Genomic DNA, 24,690 nt, shown 5'->3' on the forward strand with positions numbered 1-24,690 from the left:
ATAATGGAATGTTAGTGGGAATGGTGGTGTTAGTGGGAATGGTAGTGTTAGTGGGAATGGTAGTGTTAGTGGGAATGGTAGTGTTAGTGGGAATGGTAGTGTTAGTGGGAATGGTAGTGTTAGTGGGAATGGGAATGTTAGTGGGAATGTTAGTGGGAGTGGTAGTGGAGTGAATGGGAATGGTGGTGTTAGTGGGAATGGTAGTGTTAGTGGGAATGGTAGTGGTAGTGGAATGGTAAGTTGGAATGGTAGTGTTAGTTGGAATGGTAGTGTTAGTGGGAATGGTAGTTTTAGTGGAATGGTGGTGTTAGTGGGAATGGTAGTGTTAGTGGGAGTGGTAGTGTTAGTGGGAGTGGTAGTGGGAATGGTGGTGTTAGTGGGAATGGTAGTGTTGGTGGGAATGGTAGTTTTAGTGGGAATGGTAGTTTTAGTGGGAATGGTAAGTGGGAATGGTAGTGTTAGTGGAAATGGTAGTTTTAGTGGGAATGTTAGTTTTAGTGGGAATGGTAGTTTTAGTGGGAGTGGTAGTGTTAGTGGGAGTGGTAGTGTTAGTGGGAATGGTGGTGTTAGTGGGAATGGTAGTTTTAGTGGGAATGGTAGTGTTAGTGGGAATGGTGGTGGTAGTGGGAATGGTAGTGTTAGTGGGAATGGTAGTGTTAGTGGGAATGGTAGTGTTAGTGGGAGTGGTAGTTTTAGTGGGAATGGTAGTGTTAGTGGGAATGGTAGTGTTAGTGGGAATGGTAGTGTTAGTGGGAATGGTAGTGTTAGTGGGAATGGTAGTGTTAGTGGGAGTGGTAGTGTTAGTGGGAGTGTTAGTGGGAATGGTAGTGTTTGTGGGAACGGTAGTGTTTGAGGGAATGGTAGTGTTTGAGGGAATGGTAGTGTTTGAGGGAATGGTAGTGTTAGTGGGAGTGGTAGTGTTAGTGGGAATGGTAGTGTTAGTGGGAATGGTAGTGTTAGTGGGAATGGTAGTGTTAGTGGGAATGGTAGTTTTAGTGGGAATGGTAGTGTTAGTGGGAATGGTAGTGTTAGTGGGAATGGTAGTGTTAGTGGGAATGGTAGTGTTAGTGGGAATGGTAGTGTTAGTGGGAATGGTAGTGTTAGTGGGAATGGTAGTGTTAGTGGGAATGGGAATGTTAGTGGGAGTGGTAGTGGGAGTGTTAGTGGGAATGGTGGTGTTAGTGGGAATGGTAGTGTTAGTGGGAATGGTAGTGGTAGTGGGAATGGTAAGTTGGAATGGTAGTGTTAGTTGGAATGGTAGTGTTAGTTGGAATGGTAGTTTTAGTGGGAATGGTGGTGTTAGTGGGAATGGTAGTGTTAGTGGGAGTGGTAGTGTTAGTGGGAGTGGTAGTGGGAATGGTGGTGTTGGTGGGAATGGTAGTTTTAGTGGGAATGGTAGTGTTAGTGGGAATGGTAGTTTTAGTGGGAATGGTAGTTTTAGTGGGAATGGTGGTGTTAGTGGGAGTGGTAGTGGGAATGGTAGTGTTAGTGGGAATGGTGGTGTTAGTGGGAATGGTGGTGTTAGTGGGAATGGTGGTGTTAGTGGGAATGGTGGTGTTAGTGGGAATGGTGGTGTTAGTGGGAGTGGTAGTGGTAGTGGGAATGGTAAGTTGGAATGGTAGTGTTAGTTGGAATGGTAGTGTTAGTTGGAATGGTAGTGTTAGTGGGAATGGTAGTTTTAGTGGGAATGGTAAGTGGGAATGGTAGTGTTAGTGGGAGTAGTAGTGTTAGTGGGAATGTTAGTGTTAGTGGGAGTGGTAGTGTTAGTGGGAATGGTGGTGTTAGTGGGAGTGGTAGTGTTAGTGGGAGTGGTAGTGTTAGTGTTAGTGGGAATGATAGTGTTAGTGGGAATGATAGTGTTAGTGGGAATGGTAGTGTTAGTGGGAATGGTGGTGTTAGTGGGAGTGGTAGTGGTAGTGGGAATGGTGGTGTTAGTGGGTAGTGTTAGTGGGAGTGGTAGTGGGAATGGTGGTGTTAGTGGGAGTGTTAGTGGGAATGGTAGTGGTAGTGTTAGTGGGAATGGTAGTGTTAGTGGGAGTGGTAGTGGGAATGGTGGTGTTAGTGGGAATGGTAGTGGTAGTGTTAGTGGGAATGGTGGTGTTAGTGGGAGTGTTAGTGGGAATGGTGGTGTTAGTGGGAATGGTAGTGGTAGTGTTAGTGGGAATGGTGGTGTTAGTGGGAGTGTTACATTTACATTTAAGTCATTTAGCAGACGCTCTTATCCAGAGCGACTTACAAATTGGTGCATTCACCTTATGACCTCCAGTGGAACAGTAGTGCATCTAAATCTTTTCAGGGGGAGGGGGGGTGAGAGGGATTACTTTATCCTATCCTAGGTATTCCTTAAAGAGGTGGGGTTTCAGGTGTCTCCGGAAGGTGGTGATTGACTCCGCTGTCCTGGCGTCGTGAGGGAGTTTGTTCCACCATTGGGGGGCCAGAGCAGCGAACAGTTTTGACTGGGCTGAGCGGGAACTGTACTTCCTCAGTGGTAGGGAGGCGAGCAGGCCAGAGGTGGATGAACGCAGTGCCCTTGTTTGGGTGTAGGGCCTGATCAGAGCCTGGAGGTACTGAGGTGCCGTTCCCCTCACAGCTCCGTGAGCAAGCACCATGGTCTTGTAGCGGATGCGAGCTTCAACTGGAAGCCAGTGGAGGGAGCGGAGGAGCGGGGTGACGTGAGAGAACTTGGGAAGGTTGAACACCAGACGGGCTGCGGCGTTCTGGATGAGTTGTAGGGTTTAATGGCACAGGCAGGAGCCCAGCCAACAGCGAGTTGCAGTAATCCAGACGGGAGATGACAAGTGCCTGGATTAGGACCTGCGCCGCTTCCTGTGTGAGGCAGGGTCGTACTCTGCGGATGTTGTAGAGCATGAACCTACAGGAACGTGCCACCGCCTTGATGTTAGTTGAGAACGACAGGGTGTTGTCCAGGATCACGCCAAGGTTCTTAGCGCTCTGGGAGGAGGACACAATGGAGTTGTCAACCGTGATGGCGAGATCATGGAACGGGCAGTCCTTCCCCGGGAGGAAGAGCAGCTCCGTCTTGCCGAGGTTCAGCTTGAGGTGGTGATCCGTCATCCACACGGATATGTCTGCCAGACATGCAGAGATGCGATTCGCCACCTGGGTTAGTGTTAGTGGGAATGGTGGTGTTAGTGGGAATGGTGGTGTTAGTGGGAGTGGTAGTGTTAGTGGGAATGGTAGTGTTAGTGGGAGTGGTAGTGTTAGTGGGAATGGTAGTGTTAGTGGGAGTGGTAGTGTTAGTGGGAATGGTGGTGTTAGTGGGAGTGGTAGTGGGAATGGTAGTGTTAGTGGGAATGGTGGTGTTAGTGGGAATGGTGATGTTAGTGGGAGTGGTGGTGTTAGTGGGAATGGTGGTGTTAGTGGGAATGGTGGTGTTAGTGGGAGTGGTAGTGTTAGTGGGAGTGGTAGTGTTAGTGGGAGTGGTAGTGTTAGTGGGAGTGGTAGTGTTAGTGGGAATGGTGGTGTTAGTGGGAGTGGTAGTGGGAATGGTAGTGTTAGTGGGAATGGTGGTGTTAGTGGGAATGGTGATGTTAGTGGGAGTGGTGGTGTTAGTGGGAATGGTGGTGTTAGTGGGAATGGTGGTGTTAGTGGGAATGGTGGTGTTAGTGGGAATGGTGGTGTTAGTGGGAATGGTGGTGTTAGTGGAAATGGTAGTGTTAGTGGAAATGTTAGTTTTAGTTGGAATGTTAGTTTTAGTGGGAATGGTAGTGTTAGTGGGAATGGTAGTGTTAGTGGGAATGGTAGTGTTAGTGGGAATGGTAGTGGGAGTGGTAGTTTTAGTGGGAATGGTAGTGGGAGTGGTGGTGTTAGTGGGAATGGTAGTGTTAGTGGGAATGGTAGTGTTAGTGGGAGTGGTAGTTTTAGTGGGAATGGTAGTGTTAGTGGGAATGGTAGTGTTAGTGGGAATGGTAGTGTTAGTGGGAATGGTAGTGTTAGTGGGAGTGGTAGTGTTAGTGGGAGTGGTAGTTTTAGTGGGAGTGGTAGTGTTAGTGGGAATGGTAGTTTTAGTGGGAATGGTAGTGTTAGTGGGAATGGTAGTGTTAGTGGGAATGGTTAGTGGGAATGGTAAGTGGGAATGGTAGTGTTAGTGGGAATGGTAGTGTTAGTGGGAATGGTAAGTGGGAATGGTAGTGTTAGTGGGAATGGTGGTGTTAGTAGGAATGGTGGTGTTAGTGGGAATGGTGGTGTTAGTGGGAGTGGTAGTGTTAGTGGGAATGGTAGTGTTAGTGGGAGTGGTAGTGTTAGTGGGAATGGTGGTGTTAGTGGGAGTGGTAGTGTTAGTGGGAATGGTAGTGGGAGTGGTAGTGTTAGTGGGAGTGGTAGTGTTAGTGGGAGTGGTGGTGTTAGTGGGAGTGGTAGTGTTAGTGGGAATGGTGGTGTTAGTGGGAATGGTGGTGTTAGTGGGAATGTTAGTGTTAGTGGGAGTGGTAGTGTTAGTGGGAGTGGTAGTGGGAGTGGTGGTGGTAGTGTTAGTGGGAATGTTAGTGTTAGTGGGAATGTTAGTGTTAGTGGGAATGTTAGTGTTAGTGGGAATGGTAGTGTTAGTGGGAATGGTAGTGTTAGTGGGAATGGTAGTGTTAGTGGGAATGGTAGTGTTAGTGGGAATGGTGGTGTTAGTGGGAATGGTAGTGGTAGTGGGAATGGTAGTGGTAGTGGGGATGGTGGTGTTAGTGGTAGTGTTAGTGGGAGTGGTAGTGGGAATGGTGGTGTTAGTGGGAATGGTGGTGTTAGTGGGAGTGGTAGTGTTAGTGGGAGTGGTAGTGTTAGTGGGAGTGGTAGTGTTAGTGGGAGTGGTGGTGTTAGTGGGAGTGGTAGTGTTAGTGGGAATGGTGGTGTTAGTGGGAATGGTGGTGTTAGTGGGAATGTTAGTGTTAGTGGGAGTGGTAGTGTTAGTGGGAATGGTAGTGGGAGTGGTGGTGGTAGTGTTAGTGGGAATGTTAGTGTTAGTGGGAATGTTAGTGTTAGTGGGAATGTTAGTGTTAGTGGGAATGGTAGTGTTAGTGGGAATGGTAGTGTTAGTGGGAATGGTGGTGGTAGTGGGAATGGTAGTGGTAGTGGGGATGGTGGTGTTAGTGGTAGTGTTAGTGGGAGTGGTAGTGGGAATGGTGGTGTTAGTGGGAATGGTGGTGTTAGTGGGAGTGGTAGTGTTAGTGGGAGTGGTAGTGTTAGTGGGAATGGTGGTGTTAGTGGGAATGGTGGTGTTAGTGGGAATGGTAGTGTTAGTGGGAGTGGTAGTTTTAGTGGGAATGGTAGTGTTAGTGGGAATGGTAGTGTTAGTGGGAATGGTAGTTTTAGTGGGAATGGTAGTGTTAGTGGGAATGGTAGTGTTAGTGGGAATGGTTAGTGGGAATGGTAAGTGGGAATGGTAGTGTTAGTGGGAATGGTAGTGTTAGTGGGAATGGTAAGTGGGAATGGTAGTGTTAGTGGGAATGGTGGTGTTAGTGGGAATGGTGGTGTTAGTGGGAATGGTGGTGTTAGTGGGAGTGGTAGTGTTAGTGGGAATGGTAGTGTTAGTGGGAATGGTAAGTGGGAATGGTAGTGTTAGTGGGAATGGTGGTGTTAGTGGGAATGGTGGTGTTAGTGGGAATGGTGGTGTTAGTGGGAGTGGTAGTGTTAGTGGGAATGGTAGTGTTAGTGGGAGTGGTAGTGTTAGTGGGAATGGTGGTGTTAGTGGGAGTGGTAGTGTTAGTGGGAATGGTAGTGTTAGTGGGAGTGGTAGTGTTAGTGGGAGTGGTGGTGTTAGTGGGAGTGGTAGTGTTAGTGGGAATGGTGGTGTTAGTGGGAATGGTGGTGTTAGTGGGAATGGTGGTGTTAGTGGGAATGTTAGTGTTAGTGGGAGTGGTAGTGTTAGTGGGAATGGTAGTGGGAGTGGTGGTGGTAGTGTTAGTGGGAATGTTAGTGTTAGTGGGAATGTTAGTGTTAGTGGGAATGTTAGTGTTAGTGGGAATGGTAGTGTTAGTGGGAATGGTAGTGTTAGTGGGAATGGTAGTGTTAGTGGGAATGGTAGTGTTAGTGGGAATGGTGGTGTTAGTGGGAATGGTAGTGGTAGTGGGAATGGTAGTGGTAGTGGGGATGGTGGTGTTAGTGGGAGTGGTAGTGTTAGTGGGAGTGGTAGTGGGAATGGTGGTGTTAGTGGGAATGGTGGTGTTAGTGGGAGTGGTAGTGTTAGTGGGAGTGGTGGTGTTAGTGGGAATGGTGGTGTTAGTGGGAATGGTGGTGTTAGTGGGAATGGTAGTGGTAGTGTTAGTGGGAATGGTGGTGGTAGTGGGAATGGTGGTGTTAGTGGGAATGGTGGTGTTAGTGGGAATGGTAGTGGTAGTGTTAGTGGGAATGGTGGTGTTAGTGGGAGTGTTAGTGGGAGTGGTAGTGGTAGTGGGAATGGTAGTGTTAGTGGGAATGGTGGTGTTAGTGGGAATGGTAGTGTTAGTGGGAATGGTAGTGTTAGTGGGAATGGTGGTGGGAGTGGTAGTGTTAGTGGGAATGGTGGTGTTAGTGGGAGTGTTAGTGGGAGTGGTAGTGGTAGTGGGAATGGTAGTGTTAGTGGGAATGGTGGTGTTAGTGGGAATGGTGGTGTTAGTGGGAATGGTAGTGTTAGTGGGAGTGGTAGTGTTAGTGGGAATGGTAGTGTTAGTGGGGATGGTGGTGGGAGTGGTAGTGTTAGTGGGAGTGGTAGTGGTAGTGTTAGTGGGAATGGTGGTGTTAGTGGGAGTGGTAGTGGGAATGGTAGTGTTAGTGGGAATGGTGGTGTTAGTGGGAATGGTGGTGTTAGTGGGAATGGTGGTGTTAGTGGTAGTGTTAGTGGGAATGGTGGTGTTAGTGGGAATGGTGGTGTTAGTGGGAGTGGTAGTGGGAATGGTGGTGTTAGTGGGAATGGTAGTGTTAGTGGGAATGGTGGTGTTAGTGGGAATGGTGGTGTTAGTGGGAATGGTAGGTGGGAATGGTAATATTTTTGTAGTCCCTAATTCCCATTCTTCCAAGTCGCGTTCATCACTCTGCTATTGGAATGAATGTGAGAAAGCTGGAAGTCAAGGTTTGTCTTGTTGTGCGTTTTGTTACCATTGATCAAGGCATCTTTGTAAATGTTTCCCTGTTCAGTATCCTGAAGGACTACAATGCCTGTAAGTGTCAGGGCTGTCACTGTCGGAGGGAACCCAGGTCTTCGTCCTTCAGTCAGCACCTTCACACATATTCCTGGACGGTCGGCTACGCACCAGACCCACAGAACGTCTACTGGTGAGAACACACACACACACGCACCAGACCCACAGAACGTCTACTGGTGAGAACACACACACACACACGCACCAGACCCACAGAACGTCTACTGGTGAGAACACACACACACTCACCAGAACCACAGAACGTCTACTGGTGAGAACACACACACACGCACCAGAACCACAGAACGTCTACTGGTGAGAACACACACACACGCACCAGACCCACAGAACGTCTACTGGTGAGAACACACACACACGCACCAGACCCACAGAACGTCTACTGGTGAGAACACACACACACGCACCAGAACCACAGAACGTCTACTGGTGAGAACACACACACACACACGCACCAGACCCACAGAAAGTCTACTGGTGAGAACACACACACACACACGCACCAGACCCACAGAACGTCTACTGGTGAGAACACACACACACGCACCAGACCCACAGAACGTCTACTGGTGAGACACACACACACACACCAGACCCACAGAACGTCTACTGGTGAGAACACACACACACACACGCACCAGACCCACAGAACGTCTACTGGTGAGAACACACACACACGCACCAGACCCACAGAACGTCTACTGGTGAGACACACACACACACACCAGACCCACAGAACGTCTACTGGTGAGAACACACACACACGCACCAGACCCACAGAACGTCTACTGGTGAGAACACACACACACGCACCAGACCCACAGAACGTCTACTGGTGAGAACACACACACACACACGCACCAGACCCACAGAACGTCTACTGGTGAGAACACACACACACACACCAGACCCACAGAACGTCTACTGGTGAGAACACACACACACACCCACAGAACGTCTACTGGTGAGAACACACAGAGGATGGGATCCTCCCAAATCATCTGGGTTCCTGGATCCTCTCACAGTATTATAAGGCTGCGTTGAGACAATGACTTATCAATGACCCAGGTCCAGCTCAGTTAATCCCTACCGTCGTCCTAATGCTTCAGTACATCTACATTATCCCAGGGGCGTTGGTAGACACAATGTAAGTAACCTCATGTATGGCCCTGAAAGCCTCTGCTGTACCTACAGCTATTGTATGCAGTCATCATGTGCCTATGAACCAGAGTTATACTGTTAGCACTGAGGGGGTGTGTCCTAGTAGGAAGACCACTGAGGGGGTGTGTCCTAGTAGGAAGACCACTGAGGGGGTGTGTCCGAGTAGGAAGACCACTGAGGGGGTGTGTCCGAGTAGGAAGACCACTGAGGGGGTGTGTCAGTAGGAAGACCACTGAGGGTGTGTCAGTAGGAAGACCACTGAGGGGTGTGTCCGAGTAGGAAGACCACTGAGGGGGTGTGTCCGAGTAGGAAGACCACTGAGGGGGTGTGTCCGAGTAGGAAGACCACTGAGGGGGTGTGTCCGAGTAGGAAGACCACTGAGGGGGTGTGTCCGAGTAGGAAGACCACTGAGGGGGTGTGTCCGAGTAGGAAGACCACTGAGGGGTGTGTCCGAGTAGGAAGACCACTGAGGGGTGTGTCAGTAGGAAGACCACTGAGGGGGTGTGTCCGAGTAGGAAGACCACTGAGGGGTGTGTCCGAGTAGGAAGACCACTGAGGGTGTGTCCGAGTAGGAAGACCACTGAGGGGGTGTGTCAGTAGGAAGACCACTGAGGGGTGTGTCCGAGTAGGAAGACCACTGAGGGTGTGTCAGTAGGAAGACCACTGAGGGGGTGTGTCCGAGTAGGAAGACCACTGAGGGGGTGTGTCCGAGTAGGAAGACCACTGAGGGGGTGTGTCCGAGTAGGAAGACCACTGAGGGGTGTGTCAGTAGGAAGACCACTGAGGGGGTGTGTCCGAGTAGGAAGACCACTGAGGGGGTGTGTCCGAGTAGGAAGACCACTGAGGGGTGTGTCCGAGTAGGAAGACCACTGAGGGGGTGTGTCCGAGTAGGAAGACCACTGAGGGGGTGTGTCCGAGTAGGAAGACCACTGAGGGGGTGTGTCCGAGTAGGAAGACCACTGAGGGGTGTGTCCGAGTAGGAAGACCACTGAGGGGGTGTGTCCGAGTAGGAAGACCACTGAGGGGTGTCAGTAGGAAGACCACTGAGGGGGTGTGTCCGAGTAGGAAGACCACTGAGGGGGTGTGTCCGAGTAGGAAGACCACTGAGGGGGTGTGTCCGAGTAGGAAGACCACTGAGGGGGTGTGTCCGAGTAGGAAGACCACTGAGGGGGTGTGTCCGAGTAGGAAGACCACTGAGGGGGTGTGTCCGAATAGGAAGACCACTGAGGGGGTGTGTCCTAGTAGGAAGACCACTGAGGGGGTGTGTCCTAGTAGGAAGACCACTAGGGGGTGTGTCCTAGTAGGAAGACCACTGAGGGGGTGTGTCCTAGTAGGAAGACCACTGAGGGGGTGTGTCCTAGTAGGAAGACCACTGAGGGGGTGTGTCCTAGTAGGAAGACCACTAGGTGCAGCTCACCCTGCACTAACATAAACAACATGAGCATGTCTACCAATGAAAACAAGCAAGCATCCCAGAAATGTGCTAAAAATGGCCCACATTAACATATGTAGCTTAAACAAGGTTCATGAAGTCAATAACTTACCTGTAACAGATGACATTCATATTCTGATCTCTGAAACTCACTTAGATAAAACCTTTGATACAGTGGTAGCAATACATGGTTATAACATCTACAGAAAGGTAGAGGTGTTGCCATTTATATTCCTGTGAAGCTTGGAGACGATCTCATGTTAAATACTGTTGAGGTAATATGGCTACAGGTTCATCTGTATATAGCAGTCAGTATCTGGATAACGTGTGTGAAATGCTTGATAATTTTTTAAAAAATTTTTTTACCTTTATTTAACCAGGCAAGTCAGTTAAGAACAAATTCTTATTTTCAATGACGGCCTAGGAACAGTGGGTTAACTGCCTTGTTCAGGAGCAGAACGACAAATTTTGACCTTGTCAGCTCAGGGATTCGATCTTGCAACCTGCTGGTTACTAGTCCAACGCTCTAACCACTAGGCTACCTGCTGGTTACTAGTCCAACGCTCTAACCACTAGGCTACCTACCTGCTGGTTACTAGTCCAACGCTCTAACCACTAGGCTACCTGCTGGTTACTAGTCCAACGCTCTAACCACTAGGCTACCTGCTGGTTACTAGTCCAACACTCTAACCACTAGGCTACCTGCTGGTTACTAGTCCAACGCTCTAACCACTAGGCTACCTGCTGGTTACTAGTCCAACGCTCTAACCACTAGTCTACCTGCTGGTTACTAGTCCAACGCTCTAACCACTAGTCTACCTGCTGGTTACTAGTCCAACGCTCTAACCACTAGTCTACCTGCTGGTTACTAGTCCAACGCTCTAACCACTAGGCTACCTGCTGGTTACTAGTCCAACGCTCTAACCACTAGGCTACCTGCTGGTTACTAGTCCAACGCTCTAACCACTAGGCTACCTGCTGGTTACTAGTCCAACGCTCTAACCACTAGTCTACCTGCTGGTTACTAGTCCAACGCTCTAACCACTAGGCTACCTACCTGCTGGTTACTAGTCCAACGCTCTAACCACTAGGCTACCTACCTGCTGGTTACTAGTCCAACGCTCTAACCACTAGGCTACCTGCTGGTTACTAGTCCAACGCTCTAACCACTAGGCTACCTGCTGGTTACTAGTCCAACGCTCTAACCACTAGGCTACCTGCTGGTTACTAGTCCAACGCTCTAACCACTAGGCTACCTGCTGGTTACTAGTCCAACGCTCTAACCACTAGGCTACCTGCCCCCCCAAATGGGTAATATATGTGGTGTCAACAGAGAGGTATATTTTCTGGGTGATTTAAATATTGAATATCTTTCATCAAGCTGCCCACTCAAGATAAGCTTCAAACTGCAACCAGTGCCTGCAACCTGGTTCAGGTTATCAGTCAACCTACCAGGGTAGTTACAAACAGCACAGGAATGAAATCATCAACATGTATTGATCACATCTTTACTAATACTGCAGAAATGTGCTTGAAAGCAGTATCCAGATCCATCAAATGTATTGATCACAATATAGTAGCCATATCTAGGAAAACCACAGTTCCAAAGGCTGGGCTGAATATAGTTTATAAGAGGTCATACAATAAGTTTTGTAGTGATTCATATGTTGTTGATGTAAAGAATATTTGCTGGTCCGTGGTGTGTAATGAGGAGCAACCAGACGCTACTGGTCTGTGGTGTGTAATGAGGAGCAACCAGACGCTGCTGGTCTGTGGTGTGTAATGAGGAGCAACCAGACGCTGCTGCTGGTCTGTGGTGTGTAATGAGGAGCAACCAGACGCTGCTGCTGGTCTGTGGTGTGTAATGAGGAGCAACCAGACGCTGCTGCTGGTCTGTGGTGTGTAATGAGGAGCAACCAGACGCTGCTGGTCTGTGGTGTGTAATGAGGAGCAACCAGACACTGCTGGTCTGTGGTGTGTAATGAGGAGCAACCAGACGCTGCTGGTCTGTGGTGAGCAACCAGACGCTGCTGGTCTGTGGTGTGTAATGAGGAGCAACCAGACGCTGCTGGTCTGTGGTGTGTAATGAGGAGCAACCAGACGCTGCTGGTCTGTGGTGTGTAATGAGGAGCAACCAGACGCTGCTGCTGGTCTGTGGTGTGTAATGAGGAGCAACCAGACGCTGCTGCTGGTCTGTGGTGTGTAATGAGGAGCAACCAGACGCTGCTGGTCTGTGGTGTGTAATGAGGAACAACCAGATGCTGCACTTGACACATTTCTGAAACTACTTATTCCAGTTACTAGGAATTTTAAAAAATGGTGTGGTTTAGAGGGATGAGGCAGAAGGAATGGAAAATAAGTCTGGCTGCACAACCGATTGGCAAACGTCCTGCAAATTGAGAAATCGTGTGACTAAACTGAATAAAAAGAAGAAGAAACTAAACTGTGAAACAAAGATAAAGTACATAAAGAATAATAGTAAAAAAGCTTTGGAACATCTTAAATGACATTTTGGGCAAAAAGGAAAACTCAGCTCCATCATTCATTGAATCAGATGGCTCATTTACCACAAAACCCACTGATATTGAAAACTATTTAATTATTTTTTAATTGGCAAGATTAGCAAAGTTAGGTATCACAATGATAGCAACGATAGCTGACACTACACATCCAAGTATATCTGAAATTTCTTTTTAAAAGACAAGGATTGTAGTTTTGAATTCCGTAAAGTCAGTGTAGAAGAGGTTGTCTATCGTTAAAATGACAAGCCACCGGGGTCTGACAATCTGGATGGTAAATTACTGAGGATGAGAGCACACAATATTGCCACTCCTATTTGCCATATTGTCAATTTAAGCCTACTAGAAAGTGTGCCCCCTCAGGCCTGGAGGGAAGTTAGTCTTTCCGCTACCTAAGAATAGTAAAGCCCCCTTTACTGGCTCAAATAGCCGACCAATCAGCCTGTTAATGAATAAACTTCTTGAAAAAAAATGGTGTTTGACCAGATATGGTTATTTTACAGTGAACACATTGACAACAGGGACAACAGGGAAGGAGATTCAACAAGCACAGCACTTACACAAATGACTGATGATAGAAATATTTTCACGCCTACTTTATTATAGACTTCAATGTGGCTTTAGACATTATCGCTTATAGTCTGCTGCTGGAAAAATGTATGTGTTATGGCTTTACACCCTCTGCTATATTGTGGATAGAGAGTGACCTGTCTAACAGACCACAGAGGGTGTTCTTTAATGGAAGCCTCTCCAACATAATCCAGGCAGAATCAGGAATTCCCCAGGGCAGCTGTCTAGGCCCCTTACTTTTTTCAATCTTTACTAACGACATGCCACTGGCTTTGAGTAAAGCCATTGTGTCTGTATGCAGATGACTCAACACTATACACGTCAGCTACCACAGCGACTGAAATGACTGCAACACTTAAACAAAGAGCTGCAGTTGGTTTCAGAATGGGTGGCAAGGAATAAGTTAGTCCTAAATATTTCAAAAGCTTTTTTGGGACAAATCATTCACTAAACCCTAAACCTCAACTAAATTTGTAATGAATAATGTGGACATTGAGCAAGTTGAGATGACTAAACGGCTTGGAGTAACCCTGGATTGTAAACTGTCATGGTCAAAACATATTGATTACAACAGTGGCTAAGACGGGGAGAAGTCTGTCCATAATAAAGCGCTGCTCTACCTTCTTAACAATACTATCAACACGGCAGGTCCTACAGTCCCTAGTTTTGTCGCACCTGGACTATTGTTCAGTCGTGTGGTCAGGTGCCACAGAGGGACTTAGGAAAATTGCAATAGGCTCAGAACAGGGCAGCACGGCTGGCCCTTGGATGTACACAGGTCCCATGACTGGAACTCATCCACGCAGTAAAATTTGATTAAAAAAACAGATAAAAATACACCCTATTGAACACCGGGGAGAGACACAAACAGATGCCCAGACCATGGGGAACCCTCCACCTCCAAATCAATCCCGCTCCAGAGTACCACCCTCGGTGAGACAAAACCGTGACTTGTCAGTGAAGAGCACTTTTTGGCAGTCCTGTCTGGTCCAGCGACGGTGGGTTTGTGCCCATATGCGACGTTGTTGCCGGTGATGCCTGGTGAGGACCTGCCTTACACAGGCCCAGACCCATGCATACACACGATACCATACACACTATAGACACACGTACACATGGATTTTGTATTGTAGCTTAGTGGTGGAGTGGCCTGTATTGTAATGTTTTTAAAATTCTATAACTGACTTCATTTTGCTGCAACCCAGGAAGAGTAGCTGCTGCCTTGGCAGGAACTAATGGGAATCCATAATAAACCCCAGGAAGAGTAGCTGCTGCCTTGGCAGGAACTAATGGGGATCCATAATAAACCCCAGGAAGAGTAGCTGCTGCCTTGGCAGGAACTAACGGGGATCCATAATAAACCCCAGGAAGAGTAGCTGCTGCCTTGGCAGGAACTAACGGGGATCCATAATAAACACCAGGAAGAGTAGCTGCTGCCTTGGCAGGAACTAACAGGGATCCATAATAAACCCCAGGAAGAGTAGCTGCTGCCTTGGCAGGAACTAATGGGGATCCATAATAAACACCAGGAAGAGTAGCTGCTGCCTTGGCAGGAACTAATGGGGATCCATAATAAACACCAGGAAGAGTAGCTGCTGCCTTGGCAGGAACTAATGGGGATCCATAATAAACACCAGGAAGAGTAGCTGCTGCCTTGGCAGGAACTAATGGGGATCCATAACAAATACAGATAACAGCACAGATTAATGTACTCAGTTTCCTCTATGGGGAGTTCAGTGGGTTATGATGTCACCACCAGACTGTGGAGTGTGTAATGATGTCACCACCAGACTGTGGAGTGTGTAATGATGTCATCACCAGACTGTGGAGTGTGTAATGATGTCACCACCAGACTGTGGAGTGTGTAATGATGTCACCACCAGACTGTGGAGTGTGTAATGATGTCACCACCAGACTGTGGAGTGTGTAATGATGTCACCACCAGACTGTGGAGTGTGTAATGATGTCACCACCAGACTGTGGAGTGTGTAATGATGTCATCACCAGACTGTGGAGTGTGTTCTGGTTTGGAACAGCTCTTAACTCAGTGAGTGTGACAGGATGACATCACCTATGCCAGATGTTAATAGTTTACCTGTGGGAATCTATTTGACTTTGATACATGTAGAGAATAACTCTAAGTATCTAAGAGCTAAGGGGTAATTCAATTTCCATCCACTTTAGAGCAACTGTCTCTCTCTCCCCTCTAGATGATTATCCAACTGCTGAGTGCCAGTATCAAATTACCTCACAGGCCGAGGCGGTAATCTGGCACCATCACCAGGTGTCAGGCTCAGTCCTGAATGTATGTGAAGTATTGTTGGGCGATATATCACATTTAATATGATTTTCCAAAGGCCTTTATTTATTGCAAGAATGGTTTTAGTTTTTTTTTTCATGTTGTCGTTTTGGTCTCGTCTCCTTTTGTCTTTATGTATTACACCAGAGATCTGTTTATTACATTCAGAAAGTATTCAGACCCCTTGACTCTTTTCCACATTTTGTTACGTTATATCTGTGAACCATCAGATCCTCCTCTCCACCCTCTCCGAGTTGGGCATCTCCGGCGCGGCCCACGCTTGGATTGCGTCCTACCTGACAGGTCGCTCCTACCAGGTGGCGTGGCGAGAATCCGTCTCCACACCACGTGCTCTCACCACTGGTGTCCCCCAGGGCTCTGTTCTAGGCCCTCTCCTATTCTCGCTATACACCAAGTCACTTGGCTCTGTCATAACCTCACATGGTCTCTCCTATCATTGCTATGCAGACGACACACAATTAATCTTCTCCTTTCCCCCTTCTGATGACCAGGTGGCGAATCGCATCTCTGCATGTCTGGCAGACATATCCGTGTGGATGACGGATCACCACCTCAAGCTGAACCTCGGCAAGACGGAGCTGCTCTTCCTCCCGGGGAAGGACTGCCCGTTCCATGATCTCGCCATCACGGTTGACAACTCCATTGTGTCCTCCTCCCAGAGCGCTAAGAACCTTGGCGTGATCCTGGACAACACCCTGTCGTTCTCAACTAACATCAAGGCGGTGGCCCGTTCCTGTAGGTTCATGCTCTACAACATCCGCAGAGTACGACCCTGCCTCACACAGGAAGCGGCGCAGGTCCTAATCCAGGCACTTGTCATCTCCCGTCTGGATTACTGCAACTCGCTGTTGGCTGGGCTCCCTGCCTGTGCCATTAAACCCCTACAACTCATCCAGAACGCCGCAGCCCGTCTGGTGTTCAACCTTCCCAAGTTCTCTCACGTCACCCCGCTCCTCCGCTCCCTCCACTGGCTTCCAGTTGAAGCTCGCATCCGCTACAAGACCATGGTGCTTGCCTACGGAGCTGTGAGGGGAACGGCACCTCAGTACCTCCAGGCTCTGATCAGGCCCTACACCCAAACAAGGGCACTGCGTTCATCCACCTCTGGCCTGCTCGCCTCCCTACCACTGAGGAAGTACAGTTCCCGCTCAGCCCAGTCAAAACTGTTCGCTGCTCTGGCCCCCCAATGGTGGAACAAACTCCCTCACGACGCCAGGACAGCGGAGTCAATCACCACCTTCCGGAGACACCTGAAACCCCACCTCTTTAAGGAATACCTAGGATAGGATAAAGTAATCCCTCTCACCCCCCCTCCCCCTGAAAAGATTTAGATGCACTACTGTTCCACTGGAGGTCATAAGGTGAATGCACCAATTTGTAAGTCGCTCTGGATAAGAGCGTCTGCTAAATGACTTAAATGTAAATGTAAATGTATACAGCCTTATTCTAAGATTTATTAAATAAAAACAATTTCTCGTCAATCTACACACAATATCCCTTAATGTCAAAGTGAAAACAGGTTTTTAGACATTTTTGCAAATGTATACAAAAATTCAATACAGAAATACATTATTTACATAAGTATTCAGACTCTTTGCAATGAGACTCGATATTGAGGTCAGGTGCTTCCTGTTTCCATTGATCATCCTTGAGAAGTTTCTTATAACAGAATACTTATGTAAAATGCGATTTTTTAAATATTTTTTTATATAACTTTGCAGCCTACCTATATAACTTGTTATGTGTTGATTGATGAGAAAAAATATATATAATTCAGTTTAGAATAAGGCTGTAATTTAGAATAAGGCTGTAATGTAACAAAATGTGGAAAAAGTCAAGTGGTCTGAATAGTTTCCGAAATGCACTGTATGACGAGATGCTCATGTGTCCGCCATGGGAGTTGTTGGAAAAGCATTCCAGGTGACTACGTCATGAAGCTGGTTGAGAGAATGCCAAGAGTGTGCAAAGCTGTCATCAAGGCAAAGTGTGGCTACTTTGAAGAATCTCAAATATAAAATATTTGTTTCACACTTTTTTGGTTTCTACATGATTCCATATGTGCTATTTCATAGTTTTGATGTTTGGGTGTAGAAAATAGTAAAAAAAGAAAGAATGAAAAACCCTTGAATGAGCAGGTGTGTCTTAAGTTTTGAATGGTGGATGTGGTCAGATGTTACTATGCGATACCGAAGTATAATTACAAGCATTTCATAAGTGTCAAAGGCTTTTATTGACAATTACATGAAGTTAATGCAAAGAGTCAATATTTGCAGTGTTGACCCTTCTTTTTCAAGACCTCTCTAATCCGCCCTGCTGTCAATTAACTTCTGGGCCACTGATGGCAGCCCATTCTATTCTTGCATAATCAGAATGTGTGGGGTTTTGTTTGTCCCACCCGCCTCTTGAGGATTGACCATTGACTTCTCAATGGGATTAAGGTCTGGGGAGTTTCCTGGCCATGGACCCAAAATATTTATGTTTTGTTCCCCGAGCCACTTAGTTATCACTTTTGCCTTATGGCAAGGTGCTCCATCATGCTGGAAAAGGCATTGTTCGTCATCAAAGGAGAAGTTGCTCTCTGAGGATGAGTTGGTACCATTCTTTATTCATGGCTGTGTTCTTAGGAAAAATTGTGAGTCAGCCCACTCCCTTGGCTGAGAAGCAACCCCACACATTAATGGTCTCAGGATGCTTTACTGTTGGCATGACACAGGACTGATGGTAGCGCTCACCTTGTCTTCTCCGGACAAGCTTTTTTCCGGATGCCCCAAACAATCGGAAAGGGGATTCATCAGAGAAAATTACTTTTCCCCAGTCCTCAGCAGTCCAATCCCTGTACCTTTTGCAGAATATCAGTCGGTCCCTGATGTTTTTCCTGGAGAGAAGTGGCTTCTTTGCTGCCCTTCTTGACACCAGGCCATCCTCCAAAGTCTTCGCCTCACTGTGCGTGCAGATGCACTCACACCTGCCTGCTGCCATTCCTGAGCAAGCTCTGTACTGGTGGTGCCCCAATCCCGCAGCTGAATCAACTTTAGGAGACGGTCCTGGCGCTTCCTGGACTTTCTTGGGCGCCCTTGAAGCCTTCTTCACAACAATTGAACCGCTCTCCTTGAAGATCCTGATGATCCGATAAATGGTTGATTTAGGTGCAATCTTACTGGCAGCAATATCCTTGCCAGTGAAGCCCTTTTTGTGCAAAGCAATGATGATGGCACGTGTTTCCTTGCAGGTAACCATGGTTGACAGAGGAAGAATAATGATTCCAAGCACCACCCTCCTTTTGAAGCTTCCAGTCTGTTATTCAAACTCAATCAGCATGACAGAGTGATCTCCAGCCTTGTCCTCGTCAACACTCACACCTGTGTTAACGAGAGAATCACTGACATGTCAGCTGATCCTTTTGTGGCAGGGCTGAAATGCAGTGGAAATATTTTTGGGAGATTCAGTTCATTTGCATGGCAAAGAGGGACTTTCAATTAATTGCAATTCATCTGATCACGCTTTATAACATTCTGGAGTATATGCAAATTGCCATCATACAAATATATGTGTCATTCTCAAATCGTTTGGCCATGACTGTTAAGATCGCCGTATTTGGAGAGATACGTTTCTCTGCCTCCACAAAGGAATGATATTCTGACACTATTGTATAGTTCACTGTCATCTAATACACTGTGTCAGCTAGAACAACATCCAACATCTTCACCTAGCTGTCAATACACTGTGTCAGCTAGAACAACATCTTCACCTAGCTGTCAATACACTGTGTCAGCTAGAACAACATCTTCACCTAGCTGTCAATACACTGTGTCAGCTAGAACAACATCTTCACCTAGCTGTCAATACACTGTGTCAGCTAGAACAACATCTTCACCTAGCTGTCAATACACTGTGTCAGCTAGAACAACATCTTCACCTAGCTGTCAATACACTGTGTCAGCTAGAACAACATCTTCACCTAGCTGTCAATACACTGTGTCAGCTAGAACAACATCTTCACCTAGCGGTCAATACACTGTGTCAGCTAGAACATCATCTACACCTAGCTGTCAATACACTGTGTCAGCTAGAACAACATCCAACATCTTCACCTAGCTGTCAATACACTGTGTCAGCTAGAACATCATCTACACCTAGCGGTCAATACACTGTGTCAGCTAGAACGTCATCTACACCTAGCTGTCAATACACTGTGTCAGCTAGAACAACATCTTCACCTAGCGGTCAATACACTGTGTCAGCTAGAACAACATCCAACATCTTCACCTAGCTGTCAATACACTGTGTCAGCTAGAACAACATCTTCACCTAGCTGTCAATACACTGTGTCAGCTAGAACAACATCCAACATCTTCACCTAGCTGTCAATACACTGTGTCAGCTAGAACAACATCTAACATCTACACCTAGCTGTCAATACACTGTGTCAGCTAGAACAACATCTAACATCTACACCTAGCTGTCAATACACTGTGTCAGCTAGAACAACATCTAACATCTTCACCTAGCTGTCAATACACTGTGTCAGCTAGAACATCATCTACACCTAGCTGTCAATACACTGTGTCAGCTAGAACAACATCTACACCTAGCTGTCAATACACTGTGTCAGCTAGAACAACATCTTCACCTAGCTGTCAATACACTGTGTCAGCTAGAACAACATCTTCACCTAGCTGTCAATACACTGTGTCAGCTAGAACAACATCCAACATCTTCACCTAGCTGTCAATACACTGTGTCAGCTAGAACAACATCTTCACCTAGCTGTCAATACACTGTGTCAGCTAGAACAACATCTACACCTAGCTGTCAATACACTGTGTCAGCTAGAACAACATCCAACATCTTCACCTAGCTGTCAATACACTGTGTCAGCTAGAACATCATCTACACCTAGCTGTCAATACACTGTGTCAGCTAGAACAACATCTACACCTAGCTGTCAATACACTGTGTCAGCTAGAACAACATCTACACCTAGCTGTCAATACACTGTGTCAGCTAGAACAACATCCAACATCTTCACCTAGCTGTCAATACACTGTGTCAGCTAGAACAACATCTTCACCTAGCTGTCAATACACTGTGTCAGCTAGAACAACATCTTCACCTAGCTGTCAATACACTGTGTCAGCTAGAACAACATCTTCACCTAGCTGTCAATACACTGTGTCAGCTAGAACATCATCTACACCTAGCTGTCAATACACTGTGTCAGCTAGAACAACATCTTCACCTAGCTGTCAATACACTGTGTCAGCTAGAACATCATCTACACCTAGCTGTCAATACACTGTGTCAGCTAGAACAACATCTTCACCTAGCTGTCAATACACTGTGTCAGCCAGAACAACATCTACACCTAGCTGTCAATACACTGTGTCAGCTAGAACAACATCTTCACCTAGCTGTCAATACACTGTGTCAGCTAGAACAACATCTTCACCTAGCTGTCAATACACTGTGTCAGCTAGAACAACATCCAACATCTTCACCTAGCTGTCAATACACTGTGTCAGCTAGAACAACATCTAACATCTACACCTAGCTGTCAATACACTGTGTCAGCTAGAACAACATCTTCACCTAGCTGTCAATACACTGTGTCAGCTAGAACAACATCTACACCTAGCTGTCAATACACTGTGTCAGCTAGAACAACATCCAACATCTTCACCTAGCTGTCAATACACTGTGTCAGCTAGAACAACATCTTCACCTAGCTGTCAATACACTGTGTCAGCTAGAACAACATCTTCACCTAGCTGTCAATACACTGTGTCAGCTAGAACAACATCTTCACCTAGCTGTCAATACACTGTGTCAGCTAGAACATCATCTACACCTAGCTGTCAATACACTGTGTCAGCTAGAACAACATCTTCACCTAGCTGTCAATACACTGTGTCAGCTAGAACATCATCTACACCTAGCTGTCAATACACTGTGTCAGCTAGAACAACATCTTCACCTAGCTGTCAATACACTGTGTCAGCCAGAACAACATCTACACCTAGCTGTCAATACACTGTGTCAGCTAGAACAACATCTTCACCTAGCTGTCAATACACTGTGTCAGCTAGAACAACATCTTCACCTAGCTGTCAATACACTGTGTCAGCTAGAACAACATCCAACATCTTCACCTAGCTGTCAATACACTGTGTCAGCTAGAACAACATCTAACATCTACACCTAGCTGTCAATACACTGTGTCAGCTAGAACAACATCTTCACCTAGCTGTCAATACACTGTGTCAGCTAGAACAACATCTTCACCTAGCTGTCAATACACTGTGTCAGCTAGAACATCATCTACACCTAGCTGTCAATACACTGTGTCAGCTAGAACAACATCTTCACCTAGCTGTCAATACACTGTGTCAGCTAGAACATCATCTACACCTAGCTGTCAATACACTGTGTCAGCTAGAACAACATCTTCACCTAGCTGTCAATACACTGTGTCAGCCAGAACAACATCTACACCTAGCTGTCAATACACTGTGTCAGCTAGAACAACATCTTCACCTAGCTGTCAATACACTGTGTCAGCTAGAACAACATCTTCACCTAGCTGTCAATACACTGTGTCAGCTAGAACAACATCCAACATCTTCACCTAGCTGTCAATACACTGTGTCAGCTAGAACAACATCTAACATCTACACCTAGCTGTCAATACACTGTGTCAGCTAGAACAACATCTACACCTAGCTGTCAATACACTGTGTCAGCTAGAACAACATCTAACATCTTCACCTAGCTGTCAATACACTGTGTCAGCTAGAACAACATCCAACATCTTCACCTAGCTGTCAATACACTGTGTCAGCTAGAACAACATCCAACATCTTCACCTAGCTGTCAATACACTGTGTCAGCCAGAACAACATCTTCACCTAGCGGTCAATACACTGTGTCAGCCAGAACAACATCCAACATCTTCACCTAGCTGTCAATACACTGTGTCAGCTAGAACAACATCCAACATCTTCACCTAGCTGTCAATACACTGTGTCTGCTAGAACACATTGGTCTTGTGTGTCAGTGGATTTGTCTGTTATTATGGAGTTATTTAGTCTTTTACCATTTTTTACATGTTTGTTAATGAATGCCTGCATTTTGGGATTGTCCACTTTTTCCAGAGGTATGTTGGCGCTTGCAAAAGCCAGATCCTCAGCCTGTATATTTTTACATTTATTTCTATAGTGAAATGAAAATAGCTACTCTTTTTTTTGTTCGGAAATAGACTACATTTTTGTAGATAAAAAGCCTATTATTCCCATATAATGTTAATAAAAGACCATGAATAAGTGAAAGGTTGATGTTGATAATGTCCCCGGCTAATAGTTTGATGCATTAGGCTGAAGCGTCGGCTGCTGGTGAGCGTAAGTGTTGGCAAACATGTTCATTTTAAGTTGGTCCACATGGTTGGGAATTTATTTGAGACTAATTGGATAATTCAGTTAGATGGGCAACTGGAGGCCTGCAGCCCCTCCTTTTGTAGACCTGGGGACCAATTACAACTGGAGGCCTGCAGCCCCTCCTTTTGTAGACCTGGGGACCAATTACAACTGGAGGCCTGCAGCCCCTCCTTTTGTAGACCTGGGGACCAATTACAACTGGAGGCCTGCAGCCCCTCCTTTTGTAGACCTGGGGACCAATTACAGCTGGAGGCCTGCAGCCCCTCCTTTTGTAGACCTGGGGACCAATTACAGCTGGAGGCCTGCAGCCCCTCCTTTTGTAGACCTGGGGACCAATTACAGCTGGAGGCCTGCAGCCCCTCCTTTTGTAGACCTGGGGACCAATTACAGCTGGAGGCCTGCAGCCCCTCCTTTTGTAGACCTGGGGACCAATTACAGCTGGAGGCCTGCAGCCCCTCCTTTTGTAGACCTGGGGACCAATTACAGCTGGAGGCCTGCAGCCCCTCCTTTTGTAGACCTGGGGACCAATTACAACTGGAGGCCTGCAGCCCCTCCTTTTGTAGACCTGGGGACCAATTACAACTGGAGGCCTGCAGCCCCTCCTTTTGTAGACCTGGGGACCAATTACAACTGGAGGCCTGCAGCCCCTCCTTTTGTAGACCTGGGGACCAATTACAGCTGGAGGCCTGCAGCCCCTCCTTTTGTAGACCTGGGGACCAATTACAACTGGAGGCCTGCAGCCCCTCCTTTTGTAGACCTGGGGACCAATTACAACTGGAGGCCTGCAGCCCCTCCTTTTGTAGACCTGGGGACCAATTACAACTGGAGGCCTGCAGCCCCTCCTTTTGTAGACCTGGGGACCAATTACAGCTGGAGGCCTGCAGCCCCTCCTTTTGTAGATCTTGGGACCAATTACATGATAATAGTGATTATGCATCAGCAATCACTCATCGGTTATCTTATTAAAAACAGCAAACATTTCCCTCAACTCTATGGTAAAATGTGTATAATTGCAGGAAATGAACGTAATTTTTAAAATCTTTGCTGTCATGATGGAGGCCACTTAAATTTGTTCTCCGCCGGGGGGGGGGATGTGGTTAGGTGATGTGGTTAGGTGATCATGGTATTAATTGACAGAAGGTGCTTTTTCAGCCTCTTGAGGTCGAATGATGGAAATGCAGGGTATTAAAACCAACTTAAACACCTGGCCCAACCAAAATACCTGGTCCAACCAAAATACCTGGTCCAACCAAACCCAACCAAAACACCTGGCCCAAACAAACCCAACCAAAACACCTGGCCCAAACAAACCCAACCAAAACACCTGGCCCAAACAAACCCAACCAAAGCACCTGGCCCAACAAAACCCAACCAATGCACCTGGCCCAACAAAACCCAACCAAAGCACCTGGCCCAACCAAACCCAACCAAACACCTGGCCCAACATACAGACAGCAAAGTTCTATTCTATTCTTGAATTGATTGATTGACCTGTCTTCATGTTTCTCCCAGGGAGCATCTGGATTCCCCCGGTGATTGATTGATTGACCTGTCTTCATGTTTCTCCCAGGGAGCATCTGGATTCCCCTGGTGATTGATTGATTGACCTGTCTTCATGTTTCTCCCAGGGAGCATCTGGATTCCCCTGGTGATTGATTGATTGACCTGTCTTCATGTTTCTCCCAGGGAGCATCTGTCAGTAGGAGGGTTCCCCTGGTGGCTGAGATGCTTCATCATCAACTGTATCCTCTTCCTCCTCCTCTTCTTCCTCACAACCCCTGCCATCATCATCTCCACCATGGACAAGTTCAACGTCACCAAGCCTGTCGAGTACCTCAACGTGAGTCACCTTTGACCTCTCTTAGTGAAGCTCAGGAGGTCGACCATAAGACGGCGTTTCAAATGGCACTTTATTCCCTATTATGGCACCCTATTCCCTATTTAGTGCACTATATAAACAAATAAAGTCCTATTTGGGAGACAGCCTCAGTTTGACCCTTTTCAAGCCAAGCTGTACTGCACTGGCCTGGTTACACAACCACTGTGCTGGAACTATCAGAGCCAGCAGACTACGGTTTGGTTGACACTATAGTGGGAAAAGGGCATTCATCTGTGTACT

General features: G+C 46.9%; 1 protein-coding gene across 3 annotated transcripts in view; it reads left to right on the forward strand.

The window, feature by feature from the left end:
- The window catches only part of LOC115125280 (CSC1-like protein 2), a 142,998-nt gene that overhangs the window by 77,995 nt on the left and 40,313 nt on the right, over positions 1-24,690 (forward strand). For all 3 annotated transcript variants that reach the window (XM_065002708.1, XM_065002710.1, XM_065002709.1), the window contains 2 exons: positions 7,117-7,254; positions 24,258-24,411. In XM_065002708.1, coding sequence (XP_064858780.1) covers positions 7,117-7,254; positions 24,258-24,411 — 292 coding nt within the window. The remainder of the gene's footprint in view (positions 1-7,116; positions 7,255-24,257; positions 24,412-24,690) is intronic.

This window comes from Oncorhynchus nerka, linkage group LG16 (genome assembly GCF_034236695.1).
Source record: "Oncorhynchus nerka isolate Pitt River linkage group LG16, Oner_Uvic_2.0, whole genome shotgun sequence".
NCBI lineage: Eukaryota > Metazoa > Chordata > Actinopteri > Salmoniformes > Salmonidae > Oncorhynchus > Oncorhynchus nerka.